A 22,657-nucleotide genomic window follows, 5' to 3' on the forward strand; every position below is an offset into this window, starting at 1 on the left:
TGTAAATATATGTATATATATATATATACATATATATATTAAGAATTTGAATTTCAAAAATTATATAGGGGAAGACAAAAGAGGAAAAAAATTATCTTTTCTTAAAAACATAAAAAAATATTTTCTTTTTTCAGAAAAAAATAATAAAAATAAAAAGGGAAAAACTTATCTCCTTAGGTGGGGCCGAGGCATAGAGAGAGAGCGCGCAGATAAAGCCAAAGGCCTTTTCGACCACTCCGCCGAATGCCAAGATCGAGCTCTGTTTCAATGGCGAAGCGGTACGAAACCAAACACCTTCCGCTTTCCACGTGTAGTTCTCGCGTCCGTCCTCTTGGATCGCCGGTCTCCCTCCCCAGATGCTTCGGGATCTCTCATGGCGCTCGCCCCTTGGCCCTCCTCTTTATCGCACCTTGCCGGTGATCGCCGATCCTTCCCTTCCTTCCGACGGTCCCAGGAACTCCGTCTGCTGTGGAGCTCCAATCCGTACCTAGTTCGCAGAAGCCTCGCGCCCTGTTGCTCTGGGGAGGAATTTAGGTACGCTGCGGCTTTCATTGGGTCACTTGGAGATTACAAAGTTCTTTGGTGAGTGATTTAACGTTTTCTTCGCTAGAGATGGGTTCTTGATCGCTGTTTCTGTTGTAGCAGGAGAGGGAGGGCGTTGAAGCGCAAAGAGGAGCTCTGCCATGAACTGCGGGAGTTCATATCGGCGACGGGGCTTGCTGAGAATCGCGTGCCCTCCATGAAGGAGCTCTGCGAAAACGGGAGGTCCGTTAGCTTACGTCTCCCCTTCTACCTTCTTCTTCGTCCTTCTTTCTTAAAAAAAAATTGTTATTTTTTTTCCTTTGTTTGGTTAGTCCTTAAGAATTGCATTATGTGGATTATCAGATGGCGCTTGCTATCATTCTTATGTTTTCTTTGTTATACCTCAACACTTCCTTCAAAAAGTTACGTTTTCTGCATCATTGATCAGAGCCAAGCAAATTTAGAGGGATTAAAATATGAGATTCTGTGCGAATGTGAACCTTATTTGGGTTGTTTCTTTTCGGAAGTTCTGACGGTGGCTTACCTGATAAAAATATTGTGCTTTCTGTTGATATCGTATGAACTTAAAGATGTTTGGAATTTGGATGTCCATCTGTCGTGAATGGTGAACCAATGGTCTGTCTTAGTCCACAAGTAAGAAACATGCACTATCAAGTATGTCCTACATCTTCGTTCTCAAACTGGAAAATGTATCTCTTATTCAGAGACCCAATCAGATTGATGTTCAACTTTTGCTGCTCATTTTTTATAATTGTAGATTGTATTGAGCACAAAATCCGCATAATTTCCAACTCCAAATTTTGTCAAGTTTGGATTTCTCTCTTCCTACAGTAGGTGGAAATAACTCAAGCTTGATTCTATGTCATGCACCAGACACTTGGTTATATTAGCTGAAACTATAATGTGCCCTCCTGAATTTGTGGTCTACAGCATGAATTTGGCATGCCTTGTATAGTCAATGATCTGTTCACTTGTTCAGTTATACACAGTTTATGGAAGGGCATGAGAATAATTAACTCAACATAGATTCTATTCACCATTTAGTTTTTACATGCCAAGTTAACAAAATCATGTCAGTTCATTGATTACTTTTATGGAATGGACATCTGCAGAGGTAAGCATGTCTATCTGAAATTCTGGCTAGTGTAGTTTGTAATGCTAAAACCATCATGTTCTTAGATTAAGAAAATAACTTAAATGATATGTATGATTTTGAATCAAAGGATCTCTCTTGGACAGCTGTTGTTGGCGATATCAAGTTTGCATTTATTTCAGTATACCACAGGTGTAATTAGTCCCACCAAACTTCCTAGATGTTTCTTTAGAACTTGTCATTCAATGGTGGACAAGAGAATATACTTTTCAGTGCATTTGTTGACTTAATCAGAACTGTAGTTTATGTCAAAGCAGCAGTTTCTGACAGCTGTAATTGTCAATGTCAAACTTGCACTATTTTAAATGGTTCCCTTGTCCAGTTGATCTCATGAGGACCTGCCACTCAGCAGCTACAAATGACTGCAAAGGTGCATCGTGTTGGTGGTAACCATTGTCAATTTGATAACAATAAAATATAACTTTGTCTTTAGTCTTATAAACACTGCAGTAACCCAAGATTGAACTCCTTCTGGACATGATTTGAAAAGCTTTGTTATTTTCTCGTATTTTTTATGGGTTGGAACCATTATATATATTTTATATCTAGATTGCTTGTCCTGTGCATGACATGGTGGTACCATGGCTTCTTCTTTTCAATGTTAAGAAGCTTGTAGAAGCAAGGTTTGACTTTAATATATTTCTGGCTAGATAAATGTCTACCTTGCGATTGCCATAGGAAGGACCTCGCAAATATTGTGAGACGGAGAGGATACAAGGTTGTCACAGAACTTCTTTTTAATTCAAATGGAGAGAACCATTCAGATAAAATTTCAGAAGGAAGACAAAGATTTATAGATGCAGAATTATATAAAGCTGCAGGTTTGCAAGTTTTCCAGATTGCATATTGGTTTCTTACTCACTAGTCACTACTACTGCTGATTTTATTCATAGTGCATTGTAACCTTAGGAGGTCAAGAGACGAAGATACATGTGTCTCCTTATTGTACCTTACGGCGAAGCAACCGTTCTATGGAGAGAGACTTGGTTAAATCAAATGGAATGGTATTAACTGATAATCATGTCCAAGTATGTGATAATTCAGAATCTTCAGTGGACTCCTTGCATATAAAGGCAGTAAAGTTTAGACAGACTGGAGAACTGGATACAATGGAAGGTAATTTTGTAATGTAAATTTATCTCTTTTGTTCTTTATGCTCACCTTTTCTGTTGATTATTTCAAGTTGAATATGAATTGTTTCTTTTACAACTTGTTGTCACCAGAAGTCCTGTGAAGGCTATCGTTATGGCTGAAGGTATTAAAAGGAACCTATATACATAACTGTATTGATATGAATTGTTCAATTATCAATTTTGTTTTCTCCTTTTTTATTGTCATCAGGTTAGGCATGCAAACTGATGGAACACTAGCTAAGTATATGATCTTGTATTAATCTACAGGTTTTTTTTTTTTTTCTCTTTTATAGATCAACTATCCTGAGAGCCCCAAAGACAAATTTTGTGGATCAGAATGTCCACATCACATACTGTAGTATCAAAATTGTCTTGTACATGAGGCGTAGTACTTTGCTTCCTCATGTGTTGTATTTATCATCCATTTCCTATGAAAATTTTCAACATTGTACTAGCAATTGAAAATCTTGCTCCATGTATGCCTTTTTGTCAGGGAATGGATTAAAATAAAGCTGAAGTCAGAACTGGTCTTACCATGAATAACATTTTTGCTCTGTAATCTTTAATGGAAGCCAATTCTGGTTTCCTTAATCAACTAATTATTTGTGCCCATGGAAGGTTATGACATTTTGTTCAACTATATTTTTCTTTTCTGCCTCTGCATGATGCATTTCTAGTGACATGTATCAGATACAGTTGTGGCATTTGTATTGCCTTCAAGATCTTGTAGAGACGTCAAGTAATTGGTTATTTTCTATAACTAATTAACCATCAGTTTGAGCATAGAAGGGACTGAGTCTGAATACATGACTCCACATACCATACCTCTTAATGGGCATAAATGCTCAGCAGTTTTGTCTATTAGTTTTTAGTTTTCAGTTTCAATCTTTGTATAATTACTTATTAACTTCACAAGCTTTTTTAACATCTAATGCAGTTTCAGCATTCTTTTTTCCCCTAATTTTTTGTCAAAATGTATGACAAAACCTTTTTCTTTCAGTCTGTTCTTATTCACTGATCAGTGGATATTGATTGAAATACATTGTAAATAAGAAGTTAGTAGTAGATGTGATATTTAAGCTTGGTGTGCTTCATACCTTTTTCTTAAACATAAATTTTTCTAAACTCCAAATTCATATATAAATGAATAATCGTGTTTATCTACTATAATTTAAAATATGAGAAATTAATACTTAGCCACGTGCTTTGATTGCTTTAGTGGTATAATTCAGACCTCATGTCAGTCCTCATTTTGTTTATTTACTTAATGATTCCTCAGGTGAAGACTGTGAGTTATATCACGATTTGGCTTCAGAGGTTGTAACCTTTTACATTATTATCTAAATAATCTTGTAATAAGTCTAATCCTTGTTTCAATTGTGTATTGTTTCTGTGTTAAGATTTATGAACATGACAATCAGAATGAAATCAATCGTTTGAAGATCTTGCTGGTAACAATATCATGTCTCATTTTCTTTCTCTGAGTTTTTAATTAAATTTGTTTTTAGATTGTAATTTTTAATTGTGAAGTTACCATGTCAAAATGATCACCTTATGCTGGATTGTGTTAGCATCAAAAGAAGATGGAACTTTCCCAACTAAAGCAACAAATTGATGATGAGAAGGTACTAAAGATCTATTATTTTTTCATTAGCTATTTATATATAGAAGCATATCCATAAGAATCATGACAGTATTTTTCTAAGAAGCATTCAAATATAAATTCTTTTATTCGTACAGAATTTTCACATTCATGATATTTATTACTTTAAAATGTGAGCCTAGGATATTTGTTGATGTGAATTATGGATTCTTTTAGATATGTCAAAACTTGCTTTAGTAGCTTTCAGAAAAGCTACTTTTCGATTCCTTATGTGATAGAAACGACTAAAATCATGTAACCAAATGATTTATTTTCTCTAAGAAGCATTATACATCTTTAGAAGACACAAAAGTGATTCTATTTAGAAATTTTTAAAATTAAATTTCTGTACCAATATGTCCACTCCTGTCATCTTACATGTTACTGTTATACACTATGAATATCATGATATTTTTAATAATTTGTTAAAAGTAGAATGATGGCTAATTTTTAAAGCTGAATTAGTTTTGTTATTTCAAGCTACTTTTCTGATTGTATGTAATATAAATTTAACTGTTTCCTCAAAGATCTATTCTAGTTCAATATCATTATTGTACTTGGCAGGGGTTTTCAAAATTTCAGTGATGAATGAACATATGCTGAAAGAAACTGTAATCATTCTCTTTCTTGCCTCAGCTTGCATTAAGTAGTCTTCACGCTAGGGCCACAGTTGAGCTTGGTGATATAAAAAGAATCGTAGCAGAGAAAGATGCGGAACTCCATGCTGCTGAGGGGAACTTAAATGGACTAAAAGAGGTATGCATTCTCCTTTTAATCTTGTGTCTTCATTGTGTGCCCTTGTTTGTCCCATATGTATCATTAATACATAATGTAAACAACCAGAATATCATCTTAGTGAACCTGGTTTGCTTTTAAACATGCAAGAAATCTTGAATGCTTGGAATAATAAAGCATTTAGATTTACAAGTGCAACTTCGTATTCATGAAAGTCAGAAATGAATTACATCAAAGAAGATGGAAATCTAATTCCAAAAAGCATTCACTTCTTACCAAATATTACATTGATTCTCTGTGGTGAATCAGCAGTATCCTGTGCATGCTATTAATTATTTTTTCTTTTAACTTAGGATTTTCATTAACATATAAGCAATTTGCTTACTTAGAATGCATTAGATTTGGCATTGAAGCATGGTCTTGTTGACACAGGTTCATATCGACTACTGGGCAAACGGTCAAATCATAGAAGTTGCTGGTAGTTTTAATGGTTGGCAGCATAGAGTCAGAATGGATCACCATCCTTCATCTAAACACATAAATCCACCTGGGTACAGGTTTAGTCAGCATTTATTATACCCTCTTCCTATACCATTTGAGACCTGTTGTAATCTCTGATGAGTGTTAAGCTTACATAGTTTCATATACCATGGTCCAAGGTTCGTTGTACCATAGCATATCACTCGGTACGGGTGATATATACCGGTCCGACAGGAGATTGGTATGGGTGGTACATCAGTATACTCTCATGTACCATGTGTCGATACGCTCAGTATGGCTCGGTACAACTCGATACATACCATACCAACAATTGATCGGTACATCGGTACGGACTGATAAGGCGAACCATGGCATGGTCAATCTCATATTTTTTTGATATGATATTGTCATGTGATGCTTTTAACCTCGTTATCACCAAGACTCACGATATGTTCTTCTATTTTTATATAACAATTTTGATTGTGGTTTTAGGGCCTTATCTCAGGTGGGCAGGGTGGGAGGCCTGTGTTGACATTTTTACAATGAATTGGATAGGTAGTCTGTGGAAATGGAGTGGGCAGGCACCTATAGGGGGATCTCATGGTTGTCTGATCTATGTATTGGCTCTGCAAAGTGGGTTAAATTGGTTTGGATACCAATAATTCAATAAATCATCTAATGTGATAAACAAAGTCTCTAGTCTCCACTATGGACCTTACAGGTTTATTCCGGTAATATAAATGGAGAATAGAGATGACTTGTTTCATGGCTACCAATAGGAGCCACTGCCATGGTGGGCAGCAATTAGTGATCAGCCAACAAAATGGACATTTACATCATCCGGTGCTGTTTGGCATGGCAATAGCAATAGTGACCATTTCCAATTGCTATACACATCAGCAAGTTCTTGGGACTGACCGGTGCCTGTATCCAGGAGCCAGTGGCCTGCTCTAAATGCTTGGCCAGGTGTTGGTTGCTATTTAGCTGCTGCATATAGATTAAATGTTTGTTTAGCAACCCTAATCCTTCTGATTGATGTTAAAAGCACTTGGTTTTGTGCCCCTTTTCAATTAAATTTATAATAATGAATAGTAAGCAAAATTATCTATTTGATCTGCTCCTATTAAATCAGGTCAGTTTTAATTATGACACAATCAACTACCCAGTCAATATAGAAGTTGCAATATTTTTCTAAATTGTTGCATTCCATATTATTTTTTTTACAGTTGCCTATAGCTTAGTGATTGTGACTTATGGTTTTGTTGTTGTTGTTCTTATCATCTATAGCTTAATGTCAATTTTATTTTGTTTTTTTCTTTGTGATTTTTGTTCTCTAAAGGCTAAAACATGAAAAACAATGTGTCAAACATGTTTGGTATTTTTTTCTATATTTTATTTTGTAAGAAATTATTTAAGAGTGTAAAATGTTTGGGTTAAAAAATTATAGGGAAAATATTAGAAATGGCGCTAGACCCATTATGGTTGGACTCGAGAATTTGAGACTCCCAGTCCTCTTCTTTGATGGATAAACCCGTGATTATAAAAAAATCATGAAAAAATTAAAGACAAAAACAAAAAAGATAATATTGTTTTCTTGATTGTCTATATACACATAAATGAAAATGATGCCAGGTGTGTTCTCAGTTAATAGAAAACATTCCTGAAATTATTCTATACATATAACTCAGGTAAAGTTCTGGGTCACTGTATGTATTTTAAGATCTTTGAAGAAGATGAGGTTTCAGCATTTTAACATTTCATTATAAAAGAAATGTATTAATAGACTATAAGCAGTTTGTTTTTAAATGATGCAGTTATAAATGATAAAAAATTCTGACCTACCAATTAGGGATGTGTAAAATGTAGCCTTAGAAGAGTGCAAATTTTAATTGTCATCAGTGACACTTTTGGACTCTGCTGCAGAACAACTTTTACTTACTCTAATAATGCTCACTTTTTCCTACTGGAACACTGTTAGTCATTTTATCTGATGATGTACTGTGCAGGAAGCCAATGCTCTGGTCAACAGTGTTGTGGCTCTATCCTGGAGTTTATGAGGTATGCAAAGTTGCAAAACTGGCATTTCATATATTTCAAAGTGATATCCCATTGCATAGAGCAGTTTTAGTCCGATCTTTCATTCTAATTGTAGGCCTTTCCACTGTTCTTCCAACAATGAAATAGTTTAGTGTTTGAACTTTGAAGTAGGTTATTTGTAGAGTGTTACGTCTTGCTATCACTACAATGTTCTAAGGTAGGAAACAACCTACTAAAAGCTTTTTTGTTAGTTACTCTGTTGTATACTTGATTTTAGCTTTGGGTGTCATGATAGCAATGTCTTAACATCAGTCATAATGAGATGCTTGGTGTTAGAATCTGATCTCACATGTTACATTAACGAGCACAAGTTTAAAAGATTAATCTAATTCTCTTTCCTCAGAGGGTTAAACAAGCTTAATCACTTCATTCTTAATTTGTTACCCTCAGATAAAATTCATTGTTGACGGCGAGTGGAGAATCGACTCTCAATGGGAGATTATCACCAGCGGAGGCATAACCAATAATGTTCTGAGAGTAGACAAGTGAGGTGACCCAAAATTTTGCAACTATGTTTTTTGATTCCATTAGTCATATTCTATGAGTGTATTCAGGAAAAATATCTATTTCCATCTCATCCAGTTTTGTACAACTTACTGATTCCATATTCTTTTCATGAATACAGGCTAAAAGCTCAAAAGAAGCTGATCTAGGAAAATAATTCAGAGACCCAACCTATTGTAGAGGAAGTGGATTGATAGGGTTTCAGAAAATGCATTGAACTTTCTGTTGGTATATGTTGTATAAATGAAATCATCTTAAGAAGTTTCCTGTTTGACATGAACAGCTTATGTGGTACTCTGTGAATACCGGTTATGTGAGCCAATGCCAGGTATTTCGTATGTTTTTAGGCCCATATATGAAGCAAGAATAATGATTGGTTGGATTATCTAAGTACATGTTCAAAAATATGTTACTTTGTTTACAAGCAGAAACTACATCTGATCATTGCAAGAGTTGAGATCATCCTAAGGTCTTATATCAAAATTTATTTCGAAGAAAAAATGTTGGGAGCCCAAATCATAGCTAATGTAATAGTTTGATCAAAGCTTCTTTGTTCTATTTGATCAATAATTAGAGTTTTCGTTCCAAAACGCACTCGTATTGCTTCTGCATCCTTCCTAATTGGTTAATACTAATTGATTAATTAAGATTAATCCCGTCTAAATCCAATTATTTAATCATATAGATCGAGTAAGAGCTCGTGTCGCGTTCGCCGAATACCGTCACCCGCTGGTTCAAGAGCGTGAGAAGAAGCCGATCCAAGTAAAAGATGTCCGACCAAAACCCTCTCCCTCCTCCTCCTCCCCCTTTCACCATCGGTCCTCCCTTTTCCGCCCCTTTGGTCCCTCAGAACCCTAACCCTAACCTTCATCCTAACTTTTACCTTAACCCCAGCCCCAACTTCCACCTCCAAGTCCCCTTCCAGACCAAGCGCAAGCGCACCGGCGTCCGCCGCCGCGCGGCCGCCCCTCCCTCGTCCGTCGCGCTTCCTCCGCCCCTTCCCTCCCTCGCGCCCCCGCCTCCGGCCCCCTCCAACCCCCTCCCCGACCCAGGCCCCCAGAACCCTGATCCTGACATCTCCGAGGAGATCATCGTCATCAACAAGGAGGCCACCACCGAAGCCCTCACCGCCCTCACCGCCGGCTTCCCGGCTGACTCCCTCACCGAGGAGGAGATCGAGGCCGGCGTCGTCTCCTCCATCGGCGGCATCGAGCAGGTCAACTACATCCTCATCCGCAACCACATCCTCTCCAGATGGAGGGAGAACGTCTCCAACTGGCTCACCAAGGAGGCCTTCGTCTCGGTGATCCCGCCGCATTACGAGCCCCTTCTAAATTCGGCCTACAACTTCCTGGTCTCGCACGGGTACGTGAACTTTGGAGTTGCGCCAGCGATCAAGGAGAGGATCCCCGCGGAGCCAACCAAGGCGAATGTGGTTATTGTGGGCGCTGGCCTCGCGGGACTGGCTGCAGCAAGGCAGTTGATGTCATTCGGGTTCAAAGTTGTGGTTTTGGAAGGAAGAAAGAGGTGTGGAGGCAGAGTGTATACGAAGAGGATGGAGGGGGCTAACAAGTTTGCAGCAGCTGATTTGGGCGGGAGTGTGTTGACGGGCACCCTGGGGAACCCACTTGGTATCATCGCCAAACAGTTGGGTTCAACGCTTCATAAGGTCAGAGATAAGTGCCCCTTGTACAGGCCAGATGGGAAGCCGGTGGATCCTGACTTGGATACTAAGGTGGAAAATGCATTCAACAAGCTTCTGGATAAGGCCAGCCGACTGAGGCTGTGTATGGGAGAGGTTGCGATGGATGTCTCGCTCGGGGCTGCACTGGAGACTTTTAGGCAGGTGTATGGTGATGCTGTGACTGAAGAGGAGATGAATCTATTTAATTGGCACTTGGCAAATCTGGAGTATGCTAATGCTGGTTTACTGTCGAAGCTCTCGCTTGCCTTTTGGGATCAGGATGATCCATATGACATGGGCGGCGATCATTGTTTCTTGCCGGGTGGGAATGGGAGGTTGGTTCAGGCTTTATCTGAGAATGTTCCTATTATCTATGAGAAGACAGTCCATGCAATCCGGTATGGTGGTGACGGAGTGCAAGTAATCTCAGGCTCACAGGTTTATGAGGGGGACATGGCACTGTGTACAGTTCCCCTTGGTGTCTTGAAGAATGGGAGTATAAAGTTTGTACCAGAGCTACCTCAGAGAAAGCTTGATGGGATTAAGCGGTTGGGTTTTGGCTTGTTGAATAAGGTTGCTATGTTGTTCCCTCATGTCTTTTGGAACATGGATATTGATACCTTTGGGCATCTGTCCGATAATCCAAGTCATCGAGGGGAGTTCTTTTTGTTCTATAGTTATGCAACGGTAGCTGGTGGACCCCTCTTGATTGCATTGGTTGCAGGGGAAGCAGCACATAACTTTGAAACGATGCCTCCCACAGATGCTGTGACACTAGTTCTTCAGATTCTAAGAGGTAATTTAGTATGTGTCTACCATTAGATTGTTTGCTCTCAGTGTTTGTGAAACCATAGCTATTGTTTCTGTTCTATAGATAACGGTAAAACTTCTCATTTCCTAAGTTTGTTTTGTTGAAATTCACTTTTGCATAATGTGCAGTGAATTTCCTTTCCAGCTTGGGGATCAGAGTCTGAGATGTAACTGATCATCTCATATTGCCAAGTTCTAACTTTGTGGTGGATATCATTGTTCATATAAGTGCTGCTGAATTTTTACTGAATTTTTCTGTATATTATTATTTTTAACATGGTACATTTCCTAGTTAACATCTGTTAGAATTGTTCTGAACAAATCATAGTTAAAAAAACTTACATGCTTGTAAATTACTAGCATCTTCTTTTGTAAATTACTAGCATCATAGTTAAGATGACTTGCCGATGTTTCAACATGTTGAATTCGTAGGGTCACAAAGCCAAAGTCATTTAAGGTGAATACTTGTCTTTTCTGCTTATTCTGATGATTTGTTACTAATCTTGCATCAGTATGGTCTGTTGTTGATGCCACTCTTGCCCTCTTGGAGATATTCCTCTAGGACTTTGTGCTTGAAATGGATCACACCCTTTATGCTAGGTTCTTATCTCTAGAACTATGTTTTGAACATGTTGTATATTTATTTTTCTGAACATATAACTAAAGAAGTTTGGTCTCATCTTTGGTGCATCTTTATTAAATCTGGATAGCCATATATTGGTCGCAAGCTAAAGGACAAATAAACTAATGAGTATTAACGATGCAGCCACGTTTGTAAAATGAAATATTTTGTTTAAATGGAAGAGTATGAGATAAGCGAACGATTTTACATAGAAAATGTATCCATTTGTTGTAAAAATATGAAAAGATTGTAGAGGCTCTGCAATGGAAAATTATTTGAATGTCCATCCATAATTCCTTTATCTCTCAGTGTTGTGTGGGCTGCCATGATTCTTTCAGTAATGACATTATTTGGTCCAGTGCTGCAGTTCCAATGAGAGAACAATCTTGAGCTTTTGTCGGCATTTACTGCCTATCGGATCAGATGACATTGCATATTCTGATAAATTCATCTTAAATGCACATTGTTGCTCAGCAGTGCTTGGGTTTAGCATTCATCTGTTCTTAATAACTCCCCCTTACCTTCTACAGTTAGGTTTTCTTAATAACTTAGTGCCATAGGAAATAAAATGCCGTGAAAGCTTCAGCCATAGTTCAGAAAAATGAGAAAACTTAGTTCATCATGTTATTGTTAGTATCAAAATGAGAACTTTTTTGGAATATAACCTAACTATATTTACCTGTAGTCACATCCAAGCAGCTTGTTTGCATGTACTTCATGCTTGCGATTCTTAGTTATCTTGCATAAGCATTGACTATGGACTTCTGTTGATGAGGCATAAGCAATCAACCATCTTATGGACTTCTGTTGATGAGACATCTTGGACTCAATGAATTGAAGTTATACTCTTTTGGCCATATTAAGCAATTTATAATCTTTTTATGGGTTTTTATAAACAGGTATCTTTGAGCCACAAGGAATTGAAGTTCCAGATCCTCTCCAAAGTGTCTGCACTAGATGGGGTACTGACTCCTTCAGTTTGGGTTCTTATTCACATGTTGCCGTTGGGGCATCCGGGGATGACTATGATATCCTAGCAGAAAGTGTCGGAGATGGGCGGCTTTTCTTTGCTGGAGAGGCTACAACAAGGCGCTACCCTGCTACTATGCATGGAGCTTTCATTAGTGGTCTAAGAGAGGCTGCTAATATGGCCCACCATGCTAATGCACGGGCTTTACAAATAAAAGTGGAAAGAAGCCCCTCTAAGAACACTCAGGCTTGTGCCGCCCTTCTAGCAGATTTATTTAGGGAACCTGACTTGGAATTTGGAAGTTTTTCTGTTATTTTTGGTCGGAAAACATCTGATCCAAAGTCTCCAGCAATTATTCGAGTGTCATTGGGTGGTCCACGAAAGAAGAATACCAATGAGGTCTCAAAGGCAGATCAACAGCATTCAAACAAGTTGCTGTTTCAGCAGCTTCAATCCCATTACAATCAGCAACAACAGCTTCATGTTTACACATTGTTATCCCGACAACAAGCTCTAGATTTGAGAGAGGTGAGAGGAGGGGATGATATGAGGTTGTTTTACCTAACTGAAAAACTTGGTGTAAAGTTGGTTGGTAGAAGAGGGCTGGGACCTGCTGCTGATTCTGCTATTGCTTCCATTAAGGCTGAGAGAGGCAACCGATGAGCCCAATTGATTTATTTAGATTTAATGATCCATTGATGTAAAGAACAATGATTGATGTTATGTTTGAATGGGTTTGTGGAATAGTCACCATTGCATGGAGTAAGCTGGTTTTTGCATCTTGACCTGGTAAGTATAGTTTACCTTGATTCTTTCATAAACTGGTTTCTCAAGCAATAACAAGGACAAGAACAATTTACTTATTCGTTCATCTTTTTAATTCTTTTTATCACGTTTATAATTCTTCTTATGCATCGATGTACATTTGCTTGAGTGTGCAGCTACCGATACAGGACGGCGGCACCAATGGGAAATCGTAGTTCGGTTGGTTTAAAGCTATTTCATAAGATTGAGGCCGTGGACCAACTCCTGGACAGGATTTGCATATAGCTGAGGCTTGCTAAATATTGCAGCATTTGTTGTCTTTGTTCCATGTTACCTGCTATGCTTTTGTTCGACTTCCTGAAAGTCTCAAAATCTGAGCCACTTGTTCCTTTCTAGACTGAAATCAACTTGGGAAAGATTACTTTTTATGTACAATTATTTTTCTGGTTTTGGTTGCCAAGTATATATACCTCAAAAAGGCAGAGCTGAGTAAATCAACATGTCATTCAAGGGTTTTAAGGGGTAGAACGAGTTCTGTTGAATGATTTGTTATATATTCATATTGATGTAACCCCTCTTTGATTTCATTTTCAGAAGCACTGTCTCTCCTTGTAATGAGAACAAATAGATGTACCAAATTGTTCTCCAATCAGTCACTGTGATGTCTCACTCCCATTTGTCATCTGAATTCTGACTAGGTAGCAAGGCATGTTCTCTTGCGCTTAAATCATGTCATCTCCTGCTGCTCATGTGTATCATCTGTTTTCTCATGGACTGATTCTCTATGTTGTCTATTGATGAAGACCAAAGGACAGCAAATCATTATAATCATCAATAGAAGGCTACATAGAACCAGAAAAAATTCAAGCATTTCCTATAGTTTCAAATTCCTTTCTTCTCTCATCTATGATAATAAAGAGTGAAGTATGATAAGATTGAATGACAAGAATGCATAGTTTTATATAATGCATTGTTAGCCCTATCTTATCAATCCAACTCTTTAGTCCACACATGTGCATGAGCAGCGTACATGCTTCCACCTTCACATGTGTGTGCAGTATTTGGCCCTTCTTGTAGTCACATCCATCCAAACAAGATCGATTTGGTGATCCAATGGCTGGGCCAGAAGTTCCAATTTGTCAGTGTGGCGGCCCCAAGCACTCACTTTTATATGCATGTCATATGTGACATCTCTGTACATATATGTATATATATATATACCACAATGAGTAGCATATATATTAATCATTACAAAATGAATTTAGTATATATACTCATCGAAATATTAAGATCCTCTATATATATATTGACGTTAACATCTAACCAGAAATATATAACATATATTAATCATGTCTAAGTAAGTAAATAAAAAATATATTTTGCATAAAATATTTTTGGTACCATAATTTTTCCGAAGAGTTAAATTAGAGTTCAACTCAATTGTAAATCTACAGTAGCTAATAGTGACGATGAACAAATTTTTAGGTTATATATATATATATATATATATATATATATAGAGAGAGAGAGAGAGAGAGAGAGAAACAGGTGAGGTTTCTCCTTGGATTCACTGCTAAACATCAGGGCTTGAAACAGAGACAAAGACAATAAACCAAAATAGCAAAATGGGAAGTGGAAACAATGAAAGGATCCAAACTACAAGAAACAGATGGATGCAGCCGACAAGGCTCTGGAAAATGTCATCCACCCACCTGTAAGTGACACTACAAAGCAGTCCCCCTTCCATGTCTTCTGATGACATGTTCTCTTTTGTATCAGTTGTTATGGTCTAATTTCGTAGCTACAGCAAGGTGTATTTTATTCTGCATGATATCTCCTGCACTGCGGTACCCTCCCTCCATGTTTTCTGATGGCATATCCTTCTTTGTATTCCCTGTCAGTTGTTATGGTCCAATCCCTCAGTTACAACAATGTGCAGATTATTCTGTGCTCGTTCCTATGGGATTTAATAGTTAGATCTTCTAAATAGTTGGGACTTATGGCTTCGTTGTTGATGTTGTAGTATCTTCAAAAGATTTGTCTACATGACCTTGTGCTACATTAACTTGATGCTATCTGAGGACCATGACTTCTCTGTTCATGGATGGCAACCAACCAACCGACCATTCGTTCTGAGGGCAAACACTTGCCTCTTAACATGTTGGATTTCAGTAGGTTACCTGACATACTGATTGCATGTATTCTTCACTAGGTTGTTGTTGTGTTTCTCTATTCAACTTGGTTAAACATTGGTTTGATCATAGAAGGCAATCCCTGTTATTCTAGTCGCATCAAGTTGGTAGATGTTTGAAGTGGTAATTAGCTGCATTTCCAAGAAATAATTTGCTACAGGAAGTCTAATCTTCAACTTGAACAATAGCTCTCTGACTTGTCCATTTGAAATCTTCATAAAGAGTTCATGGATAACTTGAACATCATCAGCTTTGATAGGACCAAACTTTGAATACTTCCTACTCTTTACTGTTAACTTTTTCAGCTGCTCATGATGTGACCCAGCCACCATTCATGGCCATGTTCTGCAGACAAGCTTCTAGCAAGTAAATTTTGTTTCTTGCATGACTAGGTTCAGGATCTCCATCTGCTACTGGAATCATGGAAGCCTGTCATTAGATAGAACAACCATGTTAGCTCCAATATAATGCTTTACCAGATATTGAAGAATAGAAAAGGATCATGCTTTCTCATGTTCTAGTGCCTGCACATTTTTTATGATCTAAGAATCCATATCAGGCGATTAAAATTCCCAATTATCATGTGAAGCAAAAGGGGGCTCAATTATTTGGTGGTGTTGTCATCTGTGTGCATGTGCAGCAGCAATTCAGTCACTTTGTTCATCAGCCACTGAAGGACATACACTGTTCCCTAAAAACCAATAGAAATGATATCTCCTATGTCATGGATGGAAACTTCCAACCCAACTCTCATTTGTCCACACCTTAATGCTTGTTGATTGATGTGAATGAATGGGACCATATCTGGTCAAATAAACAATTCTTATAAGCAGGTGAGGTTGCACCAACCTAACATAATAACCTATGGCTGTTGTTTTATATTTTGGGCATTGGTTGCTGTGGCATCATTTTCTCTGCCAATTATTTTGACATTTTTTGTTTAGCATTGCATGGACTCTCTTGTGACAAAATTGCCTTGGCTCATCTTCTAGAGTTGCTAAAAGATTATCCTGATATTTAGCATGGATAAACTTCTATGGACTTATATGAGGAGAAGAATCCTTTTTGTCATAAACTTGTTATATTAAATGTCACAAATTAGCATATATTGGCATGATCTGTATCCTGTCAGAGTATGTTAATGTGTAAAACATCTAGGAAAACTCGAAACAAATTGATTTACTTTGTATTTATATTTTGTTACTATTTGCTACATCATTATATGTGTTGTCATACTGACCAATGCTAACTTTATATGGACTGGCACACAGCATACAACATATTTTGTTAACATGAGGCAGAATTCTGTGCCAAAATGATGAAAACATTGCATTGAACTGGTTTCATTCAAGTGCTGGTTGGTAAATGGTTGGTAAATATCAAAGTTTCGGATACTGGTCATCGGGAAGGTTTGTATTGACCAGTATTATTTTTATCCTATCTTTTGACTGATACCAAGCTATCCAGTAGATAACCAAAATCAGTGCCAGACAAAAACCCTGGTACAGATACCAACCACAATAACAAGTTTTCTTATGTAAGAGACTAAGAGAGCATGAATGTATCGCAAAAGCATCTTAAGAAGCTGAAAGCTTTTCAAACAACCTTCAAAGTGAACTTACTGTGAAGGTGTGGTTGTTAACTTCTCATTTCTGATGGGTTCTGTTGAAATGTCTTTTTCCTCGGCAATTGAAGGACAAATCTATGAAGCAATAATGAGCTCAATCATAATTCCTAACCATGAGAAAGTTCCAATTCCTAGTCTTATAATGACAATTTTTGAGTTAATACAGATTAATATTATGAACTTTTTCTGATGTTACTGAGATTTGTCTCACATTGGTATGTTCTTATCTCTTTAATCATCTCATCTTTATTTATTGCTAAAATTTTTGAACTTCTTTGTACTATGTGAAAAAAAAAATCTTTTTCTCACTTTTTAACTTGTCAGTCAGTTATTTATAGCTCAACCACTCAAGGCTAAGACTTGAGATTTCTATATTTTACTCAATCAGAATTCTTCATGGCTGGTGAGACTAAACTTTGTGGAATTCTTAAGTGCAATAATTTGCTATAGAATGCACTTTGAAGGTGGCCTTATCACATGATCACATTGTCCTGAAATGTTCAGATGCTTCATATCGGTAGGTGCAGAAAGCACAGGGCTGATGAATTAAATATATGAATTCCATAGAGCAATGTTGGTGGCCTGCCGTCATGGGAAGATTGCAGATAATCTTACTGCAGATACGCTGCTATTAATGCTTTTTCGACACTATTTGATCCAGAGTGACATAAATAATTGTGCAGCAACCAGTTTCATGGTCTCCGAGTTGCTTAGCGCTTAACTCAGTCTCACCTAAACACAAAGAAGAAAACAAGTGAGGAAAGACTCTTATCAATTCATTCATGTGCAACAAATATAACATGAAGTTGACAGCTGAACTACCAGAGGGTATAGGAACAAAGTAGCCAAAGTAGGTCCAATTGACAGGCTTATAACAAGCATTCTGATGGGGGCATACCAGCTGTCTCTGTGATCATCTCTCTGTGTCATTTGCTCAAGGGATCAACTAAATTGGACATTTAAGTTTCAAAGCTTATATCTGTAGGCCTTTTGATGGTGAAAGCTGAGGTTAGTGCAGAAGAAGGTGGTGCCACAAATGTTAAGAGAGCTTCATAGGAAACAATCCATCGAAGTAAACTCTGGTCCACGATCAATTCTGCTGTTGTGGTCCTTGGAGCATTTATTCAGCATCATGAATGGCAATGTCGGCTGTACTCACCTACCGATGTTGATACAGTATGCACCGCCACTTGCAACTATTGCCACGATACTCAATTGTCATGTAGTGTAGTTTAGCTAGATTCCGAATGTTGGTTATGGAGCTGAATGCAGATGGGTTGATGCTGAATTGAATGCTTGGGTTGACTTGTATCTAAAAGAAAGAAAAAAGAGCAGTTCGGTGCATCAATTATTTGTTATCGCAGAGTTTGTTTCTGTAAACTTGAATTGTAATAACCTGTATCACAATGCAGAACACTTATCATGGCTTCAAAGCTTGACCTTAAATAGGATTAAACTGTTGTCAGAATCAAAATTTTGTTGCCTGTTCCCACCAGAACAGTGAGAATGATCTGAATGATGTTGTTCTTACAGGGTGGAAAAGAGGATTTTGGCCCAGTGAATTAACCTTCTTGGAGTTGTAAAGGCATTTTATTGAAAAAAATCATAAGAGGGTAAACTCTCAAAATGTTTGGACTATTTATTTTATGTTTATATTGTAGAGTTCCTTACCATTTGCATTTTTATCTGTTTGCCAATTCATAAGTGATGCCAAAGCATAGTTTGACATTATCTTGAGCCAAGAAATCTCCTTAGACATACCCCACTAAGTACCAATATAAAGAATAACAATGTCTGTGATTCATTGGAATCTGCTAAATGCCAACTTCTAATAACTGCATTTTAATCAATTCGATATGTTAAAAATGGTGTCAGGAGTAATTAACTGGTTCTTTTTTAGGTCAATGTCTCATTAAAAGAAATCAGAACAAAACAAAAGCATTAATCTGACAAAATTTGATGTGCATATATCTACAGTATCAACATCCAACATTGAATAATAAACTTCTGAAGCTCAACTTTAGACTAAGAACTGAAACAAAATCTTAAATCCTTTATTTTGCTCCAGTGTGGCCCAAAAAAAGTGCTCTAAAAGTGATTAATTACCAAACTCTGAACATATTATAGATATCATTTTGAACAGTATCCCCATATTTTTTTATGAATCAAAGCTACACATTCTTTTAGTCCAAGAATTTATGTTCCATCGTCAATCCTGCTTCAAATGATCACACTTTATACAGTGACTTCCATCAGTACCAAATCAACCAACTTAATATATGCTACATTCTGCTACAGAAAATTTCAGTTGGGAACTTCCATTACCATCTTACCAACATCACCTGAAGATTGCAATCTAATTCCCTACTTTGTCTTCATTATTATTCTGTAATCTCCAGCCAATCTGCTCATTAATCATATGCATCTCCGTAGGGTGGAACACCCACAATATTCCTATATATACCATGTGTACTAGCTTACACTCTCTCCACGACTAAACCCCCCCCCCCCCCATATGCCATCTCCCTTTAAGCTTGCATGGCTCTCCTTATCCAATTCCTTGTCCTCCTCATGTTCCACTCCATTAATGCCCAGCCCTCTCCAGGCTACTACCCAAGTTCTGGGATCAAGCCATTGAAATTCTTCCAAGGCTACAGTAACCTCTGGGGACCTCAGCACCAATCAGTCTCCCAGGATCAATCCTCTGTAACAATCTGGCTTGATAGAAGCTCAGGTCTGATGCTGCTGCCACTGTTACTAAATGACCAGTCTCTCTTTCGATCTGGCAAATGCTCTTTCTGCTAAACTAAGAATGGAAGAATCTGTGTAGGAAGTGGATTCAAGTCGACCCGCCCATACCGAAACGGCTACTTCGGAGCTTCGATCAAGCTCCAACGTGGCTATACCGCCGGAGTGAATACAGCTTTCTACGTATGTCAGAGCAATCATTTTCTTCTTCATTCGATCCATCAACGCATCCGCTTGAACTCATGCATGGGTGACTCTACTTGTAGCTGTCGAACGATCAAGCTCACCCGGGGTTCCATGACGAGGTGGATATCGAGTTCCTGGGCACGATCCCCGGTAAGCCATACACTCTGCAGACCAATGTGTATGTCAGGGGGAGCGGTGACGGCCGGATCATTGGCAGGGAGATGAGGTTCCACCTCTGGTTCGACCCCGCGGCTGACTTCCACCACTATGGCATTCTCTGGAACCCTGAAGAGATCATGTAAGCCTTGTTTAGTTCTGCCAGAGCTCATTCAGCTACTGAACATCCATATCTTCATCCACCATGTGTGCAGCTTCTTTGTCGATGATGTGCCGATAAGGAGGTACGCGAGGAAGGTGGAAGCAACGTTCCCTGATCGGCCAATGTGGGTGTACGGCTCCATTTGGGATGCATCATCCTGGGCAACAGAGAACGGCAAGTACAAGGCCGACTACACGTACCAGCCCTTCGTCTCAAGGTTCACCGGCTTCAAGATAAGAGGGTGCTCGGCCTTCGCGCCGGCCGGGTGCCGGCCGGTGCCGTCCTCCCCGTCCGGCTACGGCCTCAGCCCTCAGCAGCGCGCAGCGATGCAGTGGGTTCAGAGAAACCACCTGGTCTACAACTACTGCAAGGATTACAGCAGAGATCACTCCCTCACTCCCGAGTGCTGATGAGGCTGGTGAGCTTTGTGATCTCTTGGCAGCGGTTGTAGTGCCGTAAGGAAGGGCTGCCCTGCTACTGTACTGTGTGGTGGTAGTTTGAGGCGTTTGTGCTTGTCTTTCACTTTCTTTACATGATGAAAGAGTGGGAATGTATTGAGGTATTGCTCTGTGTAACACTGTAAGAGGTCTGCAAGTGGAATGATCCATTTTGTTTCCTGCACAGCTCTCCATTGTTCTTTGTTTATGCAGAATTTATTCTGAATATTTTTCTCCGAAAAGAAAATTTATATCGAGATAAGACTAAACTGAATGATAACTCTCCCGCGTTACGAATTAATTATCATTTTGATACCATTTATTATGATCCGATTAGATACTTAAGACTTTTCATCATGTCTAATATCATATAGATTCTTTCATGATCTTCGTCGCGTTCTATATTATGTGAGTTATAATATCAGTTATCATAATCCAATTTCATAAGATGATTAATTCATTAATTTATTAACATTAAAGTATTATCATCGTCTCAAAATATAAAATTAATAATAATATATTCATCAAGTTCTTATAAGCTATTTCGAATAATTTGACAGTATTGGGTTTGCTTTGGTTTTTATTATAAAAGATCTTTCTTTCATGATGAGTTCTATTAGATTTTAGGATATGACTAATACTTTTGCCAACCAAATTTGACTATGCTAAGTTGTTCCCACATATTTTGGTCTCATTCATGGTTTAGCTTTGGCTTCAGAGCAAGTATAAACAGGAATCTTCTTGAACTAAGCTGGTAAGAGACCGACTTTGGTGACACCAAATCTAATGAGCAGTGTGAAGGATAACAGATTCCACATAGCAGCACCAGTTGAATGTTGTACAATCACATTTGCTTTCTGATGAAAAGAACTTGGAGAAATGTTCTGTCAATGTTCATCTTGATTGAGCAATGCTATCACTAAAAGCTCAAATGTGTTGTGGAACATTTATGGTTATAGGCAACTTAAGCAAACAAGTTGAGCAGACCCAAACTTCACACTCTTCAAGTCATTTTTGGGTTTTAAATGTTGGGCCTATTGATCTCAAATTTTGTCATGAAGGAGATGATAGCTTAATTAGTAGGACAATTATACAATAAATAGCTAGTAGACTATCTATTTTATAGCATTTGAGATGGATTTTATCTGAATTGGATTTGAAATATATGCTGATAGTACTTTATTGAGTTTGAAAATAAATACTGATATCATTGTCTATTTAAGTTGGGTTAGGATATTTGTTAATCAAGTTTGGATGAGTACAATGGAAAAATAATAATTATTTAGTTCAAACTTAGAGATAAATATAAGATCTTACGATGATTTGAGAAGATAACATGAGAGAGTCTTGATCGTCTAAATTAAAATACAATGAGCAAAATTCAAACCACTCAGAGATATAGAAATAGAGCATATTATCTATCCTTAGAGACATAAAACCTTATGTGTGGTTTTATTGATATATATATATATATATATATATATATATATATATAAATAAAAAAAATAATATTATATATATTTTATAATAATAAATAAGAATATTCTCTAACCGATAGGATTTTCCTTATCTATGTAATAAAAATATAATTTATTAAAAAAAAGAATAGTATATATTACATCAATATATGTCATGACGATAACATAAATGTTAGGTCATCTTCGTCTCCTATCCAATAATTATTAGTCGTCTTAATTTATTCTAATTTCTAAAGCGATTGACGTTGACTTAAAATGAAGTAGTTCAATTCTCAATTTTCCAAAGTGGTTGACCTTGACATTGACCCATACGCTAGTAGGCCAACTCCCATAGACAAATCTGCATCAAGATGCCAAGACTCCAGCTAGTTTCTACCTAAGCTTGTGACTTAGGTCAAGTGGTAGAGTTGGTAGAAATATTCTACATCCCAAAGCTTCATCTTGCCTTCCATCACTATCATATTATTTAATTGGATATGTATTTGGAGCGTTGACTTTTGCTACTCCGCTAACATTGGCACCTTAGAATACA

General features: G+C 37.7%; 3 protein-coding genes across 3 annotated transcripts; all 3 read left to right on the forward strand.

Annotated features, from left to right (window-relative positions):
• Positions 1 to 223: 223 nt before the first annotated feature.
• On the forward strand, positions 224 to 8,677 carry LOC135634793 (protein PTST homolog 3, chloroplastic-like). Its single transcript, XM_065145395.1, has 12 exons — positions 224 to 582; positions 646 to 765; positions 2,375 to 2,517; positions 2,606 to 2,812; positions 4,109 to 4,146; positions 4,230 to 4,280; positions 4,401 to 4,454; positions 5,108 to 5,227; positions 5,639 to 5,763; positions 7,693 to 7,744; positions 8,174 to 8,268; positions 8,409 to 8,677. Exons 1-12 carry the CDS (start codon positions 374 to 376, stop codon positions 8,434 to 8,436), a joined length of 1,242 nt encoding a protein of 413 aa, XP_065001467.1. The 5' UTR covers positions 224 to 373; the 3' UTR covers positions 8,437 to 8,677.
• A 318-nt stretch (positions 8,678 to 8,995) lies between these two features.
• Positions 8,996 to 13,790, forward strand: LOC135634792 (lysine-specific histone demethylase 1 homolog 3-like). The gene is made up of 3 exons (XM_065145394.1): positions 8,996 to 10,767; positions 12,303 to 13,162; positions 13,315 to 13,790. Exons 1-2 carry the CDS (start codon positions 9,057 to 9,059, stop codon positions 13,034 to 13,036), a joined length of 2,445 nt encoding a protein of 814 aa, XP_065001466.1. The 5' UTR covers positions 8,996 to 9,056; the 3' UTR covers positions 13,037 to 13,162; positions 13,315 to 13,790.
• A 5,657-nt stretch (positions 13,791 to 19,447) lies between these two features.
• Positions 19,448 to 20,833, forward strand: LOC135637334 (probable xyloglucan endotransglucosylase/hydrolase protein 32). The gene is made up of 4 exons (XM_065150024.1): positions 19,448 to 19,691; positions 19,788 to 19,888; positions 19,972 to 20,189; positions 20,263 to 20,833. Exons 1-4 carry the CDS (start codon positions 19,496 to 19,498, stop codon positions 20,618 to 20,620), a joined length of 873 nt encoding a protein of 290 aa, XP_065006096.1. The 5' UTR covers positions 19,448 to 19,495; the 3' UTR covers positions 20,621 to 20,833.
• Positions 20,834 to 22,657: the final 1,824 nt, after the last annotated feature.

This window comes from Musa acuminata, chromosome BXJ3-4, assembly GCF_036884655.1.
Source record: "Musa acuminata AAA Group cultivar baxijiao chromosome BXJ3-4, Cavendish_Baxijiao_AAA, whole genome shotgun sequence".
In the NCBI taxonomy this organism is placed as follows: domain Eukaryota; kingdom Viridiplantae; phylum Streptophyta; class Magnoliopsida; order Zingiberales; family Musaceae; genus Musa; species Musa acuminata.

Excerpts from the sequence above, each read along its gene's own strand:
- LOC135634792 (XM_065145394.1), top strand. The coding sequence starts at position 9,057 with ATGTCCGACCAAAACCCTCTCCCTCCTCCTCCTCCCCCTTTCACCATC. Across the intron at positions 10,768-12,302 it reads AGTTCTTCAGATTCTAAGAG|GTATCTTTGAGCCACAAGGA; the intron begins GTAATTTAGTAT and ends TTTTATAAACAG.
- LOC135637334 (XM_065150024.1), top strand. The coding sequence starts at position 19,496 with ATGGCTCTCCTTATCCAATTCCTTGTCCTCCTCATGTTCCACTCCATT. Across the intron at positions 19,692-19,787 it reads CTGGCTTGATAGAAGCTCAG|GAAGTGGATTCAAGTCGACC; the intron begins GTCTGATGCTGC and ends GAATCTGTGTAG. Across the intron at positions 20,190-20,262 it reads TGGAACCCTGAAGAGATCAT|CTTCTTTGTCGATGATGTGC; the intron begins GTAAGCCTTGTT and ends CCATGTGTGCAG.
- LOC135634793 (XM_065145395.1), top strand. The coding sequence starts at position 374 with ATGGCGCTCGCCCCTTGGCCCTCCTCTTTATCGCACCTTGCCGGTGAT. Across the intron at positions 2,518-2,605 it reads AGAATTATATAAAGCTGCAG|GAGGTCAAGAGACGAAGATA; the intron begins GTTTGCAAGTTT and ends TTGTAACCTTAG. Across the intron at positions 7,745-8,173 it reads TCTATCCTGGAGTTTATGAG|ATAAAATTCATTGTTGACGG; the intron begins GTATGCAAAGTT and ends TGTTACCCTCAG.